The 9607-nt window shown below is 39.4% G+C and overlaps 1 protein-coding gene across 1 annotated transcript in view; it reads left to right on the top strand.

Moving 5' to 3' along the window:
* Positions 1-827: 827 nt before the first annotated feature.
* The window catches only part of mrpl9 (mitochondrial ribosomal protein L9), a 28619-nt gene continuing 19839 nt past the window's right edge, over positions 828-9607 (top strand). Inside the window, exons 1-3 of the mRNA XM_028793981.2 lie at positions 828-963; positions 1570-1639; positions 8471-8630. Coding sequence (XP_028649814.2) covers positions 911-963; positions 1570-1639; positions 8471-8630 — 283 coding nt within the window. The 5' untranslated portion in view covers positions 828-910. The remainder of the gene's footprint in view (positions 964-1569; positions 1640-8470; positions 8631-9607) is intronic.

Genomic DNA, 9607 nt, shown 5'->3' with positions numbered 1-9607 from the left:
GGACATTGTAAAATTTATTATCCTTATTTTTTTCCGCATTTTGTTTCCAGATATATAAATCCTCTACAAGATTTATGAAAATAGCACTGAGTAGGCCTACATTTAACATTTAATTAACATTCATCACAAACACTATCACACCAGAGATTGGGCCACACTTAGGGTGGGGTTTTCGACTGTGTAGTCGTACTATGTCGATGCTGTGCTTCAAGGAATTTTATTCGCAATTACAATGACAACCTATGTAAACAGACAAGCCCCACCCCCCTCATAGTTTAAGACTCCAGGCGACTGCCTGCCTTGCCTGTCCTGTCGCTATTCCTCAGGGTGCACATACCAAAACACACACACACAAACACATATAAAGTTCTTGCCAATATAAAGGGTCAATTGGAAGCAATGTCCAGTTCTCCAACTATAATAGGATCTCACTTTACTGCATTCATATTGCAGTGAGGGCACAGAGCAAGAATGAACCTACATTTGAAGTGAATGCAGTGACATTGCATTCCTGCACAAGTCATCCATGATGCAACTAGCGAATTGCGTCTCAGTGGCCTGGGTCAGCCCGTGACTCGTTTATTTTGAGACAAAGTAGCATTGACGGACGTGATGGATGCACGTGGCGGCTGGCTGGTTGGTATGGTAACTGGCTAAACCCTCAGTGTTTTATATGGCCTGTACTATTCATTGCAATAGCAATCACGTCATTAAATATGGCAGGTGACAGAGGCTACCTGCTCAGACGATCGTACCTTACACCTCTCCCAGACCCCCATAACGTAGAGCAGAGGCGCTGAAATGCTACAGTACTCCTAAATGCCAGGTGCTGGGGTCTTCTACGCTTCAGGAGGGGACTGCTCTACCATCGTAATAATATATGTATGAGGTTGATTAGCATGCTCCATATATGGATGATTCAGGACGATTTTCGAAGCAATCTCACGTATACATATTTAAAAGGTGATTTGATTTATAAACGGCGAGTTGAATAGAAATGTGCGTACAGCAGGTTTTTTAACTGATTTTTTTGGCGTGAGCATTTTCCTGTTTTTTGGCATGCGCATATTTTCACGCTCAAATCTACGTAAAGTTTTATAAACGAGGCCCCGGGTACACTTGATCAGTTTTCCAACCGCTTATTATAATTAGTAGAAATCTATGCAGAGACAGACAGTAGCCTAGCGGTAGTATACCTGGAACAAACCCAGACAACAGTAGCGAACAGTAATGCACATATGCATGGTGCTAACATAAAGTCACGGATTAAATTAACTGAAAATTTTTGGAATGCGAAAAGAAAATTAAGCAAATAAATAAATAATTCAGGCAATATACAAGACAGCGTGTTGTGACGTCATAGGGTCCTTATTCCGCACATGACTCGCCTGGTGCTTTCCCCTTGAACTGAGCTAAGACAACATGGATTTAAGCTAGTGTGACAGTTGTCACTAAGGGGGTGCAAATTGGGTAGTGATTTCTTTAATTTTGATTTTGAAGAGAGGCAAGCTCTCCTGGGCTTGTGCGTGTGTTTTTAACATTCGCCATGTTTGCTTTTGCCCGTTTTAGCCTTCGGGGATTCCTAAATGATTTCAGTTCCCTGTCTGCTGCTTTCAGTTTCTCTACCACATCATGTAGGGTGAGTGAATGATGTATGTATTTATTTATTTTTCTATCTACTAGATGCATTGCAACTTTAAAAAATACGTTTCTTAATGGTAATAGGATAAATACTAAGGTTAATGGGCTTCATGGATTTTTTTCGACCAATTTAATTCTGAACTTTACTTTGATAAATGATAGATCAATGAATGTTGTCAAGTAATAATGTTTGTTTTAAACTGTGCTCATAATTCCCTTCAGTACTGCCGATATAATAGTTTATAAATTATTCTGCTAAAATTGTCAAACGCAGGATAAAAATATATTGTTGTTATAATTTATTTAACTATCAATTACATTCATCCATCCATCCATCCATTCTCTTCCGCTTATCCGAGGTCGGGTCGCGGGGGTAGCAGCTTGAGCAGAGATGCCCAGACTTTCCTCTCCCTGGCCACTTCTTCTAGCTCTTCCGGGAGAATCCCGAGTTTTCTAGGCGCAGCCAGGGTGTTGAGGGGGTCCGGTTTGGTGGACTCAGGATTGGGTCACTGCTTTTTGCAGATGATGTTGTCCTGTTTGCTTCATCAGGCCGTGATCTTCAGCTCTCTCTGGGTCGGTTCGCAGCTGAGTGTGAAGCGGCTGGGATGGGAATCAGCACCTCCAAATCCGAGACCATGGTCCTCAGCCGGAAAAGGGTGGAGTGCCCTCTCAGGGTTGGGAGCGAGATCCTGCCTCAAGTGGAGGAGTTCAAGTATCTTGGGGTCTTGTTCGCGAGTGAGGGAAGAATGGAGCGTGAGATCGACAGGCGGATCGGTGCGGCGTCCGCAGTGATGCGGGCTCTGCATCGGTCTGTCGTGGTGAAAAAGGAGCTGAGCCATAAGGCAAAGCTCTCAATTTATCGGTCGATCTATGTTCCTACCCTCACCTATGGTCATGAGCTATGGGTAGTGACCGAAAGAACGAGATCGCGAATACAAGCGGCTGAAATGAGTTTCCTCCGCAGGGTGTCTGGGCTCTCCCTTAAAGATAGGGTGAGAAGCTCAGTCATCTGGGAGGGGCTCAGAGTAGAGCCGCTGCTCCTCCGCATCAATTACATTATGAAGACAAAGTGTACCATTACGTCTAATGAACGCTTTTTTTGGAACACCTGTTCACCAGCTTAACCATGCAATTACTGTATCTAATCAGCCCATCATGTTGCAGCTGCATAACGTCTAAAGTCGTGCATATGTAGCTCGCCAGCTTCAGTTAATGTTCACATCAAACACCAAAATAGTGAATAATGTGATCTCGGTGATTACCAGTGTGGCATGATTGCTGGTGGTAGAGGGTTTAGTTTCAGTATTTCTGTAACAGCTTGATCTCCTGGGTTTTTCACACATAGTAGTCTTAATAGTTTATTCAGAATAGTCCCAAAACATCCAGTGAGTGACAGTTGTATGGACAGAAATGCTTTGCTGATGACAGATAAAAGGGGAATGGCAAGAATGATTCAAGCTTAAAGGCTAAAGCAACTCATATAACCGCTCTGTACAACTGTGGTATTTTTCAGAATGCACAGTGTGTAGATTCTTGAGGTGCATGGGCTACAACAGCAGATGACCCCATTAGGTTTCATCTACTGTCAGCCAAGAACAGAAAGCTGTATGTAGTTGGCATTGGTTGCTTTTGCAACATTTATGTCAATTCTGTTTTTTTCCCCTATGTGGAGTGGTGTGTTTGTTGTATTGCTCTCATTTCATCATAAAACTGTCCACTAATTACTGATACTAATCACCAATATCATGTTTCAGAACTGGAGTTTTGTATATGTCTTTAAAAAAAAAAAAACATTTACACTAACTCTTGTATAACCATATGCGGAGAAGGCTAATGTTCTAAATGGTTAACTTTGGCATTTTTGTTAATTAAAATATAAACCACTAGTGTCACCTGTTAATTTTTTATTAATACAATGTAGTACTAGGGTGTTGTACCATGTTAGCCATTATTAATGTAGTGAAAAGTACAGCAAAATGACACCTTTTATTGGCTAACTAAAAAGATTACAATATGCAAGCTTTTGAGGCAACTCGGGCCCCTTCTTGATTACATCTTACCTGAAGAAGGGGTCTGAGTTGCCTCAAAAGCTTGCATATTGTAATCTTTTTAGTTAGCCAATAAAAGGTGTCATTTTGCTTGACTTTTCACCATAACACTACACAATTTAATTTTATTAATATTGTTTAGTGACCATAACATACTCAAATAAAATTCCCCTAAAATACCTTGTTAACTAATAAAATATGTAGAGAAAATATTTATTCATAATGCATATAACATTAAAGAAAATAATGCTTCTGATAGTTACAAGCTGTCATATTCAATTCTTTCTGTACTTATATGAAACAAAGCTTTATTTTAAGGTAAGTAGTTTTCACCGTTTAACAAAAATAAATACATTCTCACACATTGATTCAGTGAATGAATATTGGCAGTTAAACACTGCTTAAATGTAAATATACATGCAATTATTGGTTTTAATCATTAATTGCACTAGTTTTTTTGTTGTGTTTTTTTATATACAGTATATATATGTATGTGTGTATATATATATATATATATATAAAAATGTGTGTGTGTATGTACAGTATATGTGTAATAAGTATGAAATAAAGTTGCAATGTTTAATTCTCTAGATCTATAAATATGTTAATAAATGAGCTCTGTGTGGAATTAAAAATGCAGTAGCATTGACAACAGTAACAACTTAATAAATCCTTTTTTTAAATACAACTTTCTAATAACATTGTAGCGGGGCCACATACTGTTAAATGTCAGTTCTGAGTGCGTCTCGTTTCCATTGTCCCGTTTACTGTTTGTGCATCAGTTTATGCTGTCCCTGTAAAAAGGGGGACGGATGATGGAAGGAGACCACAGCCGCCAACCTGGAAAAACACCTGTTTTCAATCAATCAATCCCAGCCGTCACAGGACTATATAAGCCATCAGGAGGAGAAGGAAGGAGAGAGGAGAGAAGGAGATTTTTCATTCACGACCACGAACCAACGGTACCAGTTATTGTCCACATCGCGCTTGCCAATCCAGTTTGTTTTTCCATCTGCCGGATTTATTTCACGGACCTCACCACGAAAGACCCCGGGGGTAGGACTTAATCATCCACCATTCACACGAGGATTCACGGTGAGGCTGTTCCATTTTTTCCGGGGAGATTCAAACCACTCAATGTCACTAATTCAGTCATCCGCTTTCAGGACAGTTTCATTATTGCCGGACTCACATTCTCATTCATTTTCAGTTTTATCATTCATTGTTGTTTTCGTGTTGTGTGTTTATTTGTTACAGGGACAAGGGAGGGTTTTTGTTGTATATATTTATATATATTTGGTGGTGTTTTGTTATTGCTGGGGTGGAGGGATATTTGTATTTATATGTTTCTATTTTTATATTTCATTTCATTTAATACATATAATCTGTTTAATTTTACATCCTGTTTGTGTACTTATATTTTTCACCGTCGATTGTGGGGAAAAGTTCAAATGGTAAGAAGTACGGCTTGATAGTTAGATTATTTCTCAGTTAATTATCCAGGCCACTGGTCTTGGAGGTGTAGCTGCCGGCTGGGTAAAAGGGGTCGGCCGTTACAACATCATGCACAGCATTCTTGAACCTTCCTATTCTGGGTCAGGCTTGTGAGGGTCCAGAGCCTACCCTAGCAGTATCGGGTACAGAACATGGAATGGAATACCAGTATCTCAGTGGGACAACTCTCTTACATGCCACTCAGACATACTGTAAGTCAGACTCAAAACACAGGACCATATACATACATACATACATAGATACATACATACATACATGTGGTGTATGTGTCTGTCTGGCCCAGAAGTGAGAGGTAGAATCGGGCTAAGGGCTTCACCTCCTGATGATACTTAAGTAAGCCCAGCACATCGGCAAAACGAAACATCCGAAGAGACAGTCACTCGCTTATCTACTGTTACAGAAGCGTGGCGAGCACATCAGAAAAACGGTATCCCTTTTACTTTTCTTCCCACCGCTAATGCATATCAGCATAACGAAACCTCTGAAGAAAGACAGTCGCTTAGCTGCTAATGCACAAATGATGCAAGCACGTTGGCAAATTGAAACCCTCCTAGGAGAGAGAGATGCCCAGAGTAGTTCCTTTCAATTACCTGACATCTCTACTTTTCAATTTTTTTTTCTGATGATTTCAGTAGTTTCTAGGACCCCGTGCTTTTTACAGCAGTATAGCTAGTATAGCATTTGCCCTAAACTTAGCAAGCATATTCTGCGCTTTGTACTGAGTATGTAAAAATAAATCAATCCTAAGTAAAGCCTCCTTTTGATAAAGTGTGGAAAACGGCTGATTGGACTGCACGGTTAGCTGACCTTTACACAGTCCAATAAGGGAAAAAATTTAAACTTAACATTTTAATGAAGAATTGCTGTCTACTGACTTTAACAGACTGAAAACATGGTAGCCAACTATATATTGCATTCCTTATTACTGATCCTAAATTGTTTGCTTGTCTTTGTTTTTCCTTCCAGATGTTTTTCCTTCCAGACACCTAATAATTTGAACATTTAACGACAATGGCTTTAAATTCATTTTTGAAATTGGGGGGACTCCCCACCCCCTTAAATTTTACAGAAGGAGGATTTCCGACTCTGGGGGGGGAATGAGGCAGATGGGAGTCAAAAACCTATAGTTTAAAACGTTCTTTGATATCAGTAATTCAGGCATTTTTATAATGTCATAACTTAATTCTTTCTGAAGTTTACAGTAGCTTATCAAATTTGAGTCAATAAAGTTTTCATCCAGTCTTTTAAATAATGTATTTCTATTATTTTAACTTTAAATAAATGTTTTATTTTTCATGCAGAGATTTCCACTCATATTTTGCCAAAAAGACAGACATGCCATGGAAAAATGACATCAGTAGAGTATTACAAAATATCAACATAATTTAAAATAAAATTTGCTAAGAGAAATATGTAATTTTTTTCTATACTGTTTTTCCTAGCAGATTAGTATTTTTTTTTATAGCTTTATGACTGTTAAACGGTCATTAGGCTCTAGGTGTGAATTTAGTAATTTAAGAAAGTTTGAGATATTATGTTCAGTTACAGTTAACATATTCGTAGCTTAGGTGGCACTGTAGTGCACACTGGTTAGCATTGCTACCTTACAGATCCAGCATACTCAAAAAATCCAGCACCTGATTGTCTGCATGGAGTCTGCGTGTTCTACATGTGTCTTCTGTGCTATTTTTCTGGGTACTCCAGTTATCCTTCTACATTCTGAAAGCTATGCAGGTTTGGTTAAATTGCCCCAGTGTGTGTGAGTGGACCCATTGAAAAACTGCTACCGTTTCCATGACTTTTTCCTTCTTTGTGCTTGGTGCAGCCAGGATAGACACTTGCTCACTGCTCTTCGGAATTGGAGTAAGCATGACTGTTATTGGGCGGCACGGTGGCGCAGTGGGTAGCGCTGCTGCCTCGCAGTTGGGACACCTGGGGACCTGGGTTCGATTCCCAGGTCCTCCCTGCGTGGAGTTTGCATGTTCTCCCCGTGTCTGCGTGGGTTTCTTCCGGGCGCTCCGGTTTCCTCCCACATTCCAGAGACATGCAGGTTTGGTGGACTGGCGATTCTAAATTGGCCCTAGTGTGTGCTTGGTGTGTGGGTGTGTTTGTGTGTGTGTCCTGCGGTGGGTTGGCACCCTGCCCGGGATTGGTTCCTGCCTTGTGCCCTGTGTTGGCTGGGATTGGCTCCAGCAGACCCCCGTGACCCTGTGTTTGGATTCAGCGGGTTGGACAATGGATGGATGGATGACTGTTATTAATTTGTCATTTAACATAACTCATTGTTTAACTTACTATGAACTGTTTCCAAACCCAAAGGACTTGTATTCTAAACAAACGTAAGAGAAAGGTAAAGGTGAATTGTGTTATCATAAGGGAAGGTAATCTACAAAGTCCTTATTTTTCTCCTGAAATGTGCTTTTCAGATTCAGGTTTAAAGAAATGATGATTATGCATCTCGATGAAGCCACAAATAGGCAGCAATTGGTTTGTCAAATAAAAAGTAGTTAAACCGATTTCCAATTTTAGCACAAGAGTAAACTTCAGTGTGATTTTAGCCTTCAATTTAACAAAGTTTAGTTGATATTATTCAATAACTTGGTTTAAACCAAGACATCACATGCCACATCATTGACTGCAGCTCTACAGTTGCATTGCTTCACGGAACAGTCAAATTCCATATAGCTCCATGCTTCAGTCAAGAGCAACTGCAACAGGTAAGCTAACATACTATGCATGCTCATAAGTAACTCATAAGTAACAAATTAGGTGCAATTATATATAGTAATTTTTAAAACATATTGAATATTCTTGCAACAACCAAGAGTGATTATATGCAAGAAATTTGTGCATTAATACTTATAATTTATGGGAATTACTTATGTTGTGTGGGGATACCTTCAATTCCATGTCAAGTTTTAAGCCCTGAAGCCTTAACAAAACTGGAGTAATTGTACAGGTGTTGGAGATTTTAGATCTTCATTAGAATGACATTGAAATTTCAAGTTTAGAAGTTTCTGTGCTACATCTTACACATTCTGTTGCACAAAGCAATACTATTTTTGTTGTTGTAATCATTGTATTTGTAAATCTGTAAATCCTGCTTTGCATATATTTTTGCATATTACTATTGTTACTATTATTTAATGCATAGACATTACTGTAAATCTGATATTCTCAATCATTCCCTTACCTTCTCTCCCTGCAAATAACATAATATTGTAGGGAAAAAAACTTAAAATGCAGTTTCATTCTTTTAACTGCAGAGCACTGTAATTGTGGAACGATGGTGGAACGTACCCTTATCAAAGGAAGGCAAACCTCCAAGACTACACCCTCGAAGGCACAAAGTCTTTAAGTTTGTGGAAGACACCAAGCATTCGAGCAAAGTGAATCTGGAGTTAATACTTACCCTAAATGTGGCAAGTATGTAGGGTGGCTATTAATGGCAACTGCTTTTTCCTCTCTTTTTATATATAAATACAAGTTAATGCCATAGGTTGGCTTAGCACTGTATAGCATGTCTTTTTTTTTTTTATATAACAATGTTGCATTTTTCCCTCGTCATACACTGCCTGGCCAAAAAAAAAGTCACCACCTGGATTTAACTAAGCAAATAGGTACGAGCCTCCTATTGGATAATTACTGCATGGGCAATTATCTTTCAGCTGGCAACAAGTTATTTAACCCCAACTGGTGCAATGAGTTGCTTCTCATTTCTTAAATAACCATTTCGAAAGACACATCTTGTGGTCGTGGAAAAGATGTTAGTCTGTTTGAGAAGGGTCAAATCATTGGCATGCATCAAGCAGAGAAAACATCTAAGGAGATTGCAGAAACTACAAAAATTGGGTTAAGAACTGTCCAACGCATTATTAAAAACTGGAAGGATAGTGGGGACCCATCATCTTCGAGGAAGAAATGCGGCCGGAAAAAAATCCTGAATGATCGTTAACGGCGATCACTTAAACGTTTGGTGAAATCAAATCGAAGAAAAACAGTAGAACTCAGGTCTATGTTTAATAGTGAAAGTAAGAGCATTTCCACACGCACAATGCGAAGGGAACTCAAGGGATTGGGACTGAACAGCTGTGTAGCCATAAGAAAACCACTAATCAGTGAGGCAAACCAGAAAAAAAGGCTTCAATTTGCTAGGGAGTATAAAGATTGGACTCTGGAGCAATGGAAGAAGGTCATGTGGTCTGATGAGTCCAAATGTACCCTGTTCCAGAGTTGAGAATCTTTGGGATGTGTTGGAGAAGGCTTTGCGCAGCGGTCAGACTCTACCATCATCAATGCAAGATCTTGGTGAAAAATTAATGCAACACTGGATGGAACTAAATCTTGTGACATTGCAGAAGCTTATCGAAACAATGCCACAGCGAATGCATGCCGTAATCAAA

The sequence above is a fragment of the Erpetoichthys calabaricus genome, chromosome 2, assembly GCF_900747795.2.
Source record: "Erpetoichthys calabaricus chromosome 2, fErpCal1.3, whole genome shotgun sequence".
Lineage (NCBI taxonomy): Eukaryota > Metazoa > Chordata > Cladistia > Polypteriformes > Polypteridae > Erpetoichthys > Erpetoichthys calabaricus.
Note: the sequence above shows the minus strand (reverse complement) of the source record. Positions and strands in the feature narration are given on the sequence as shown.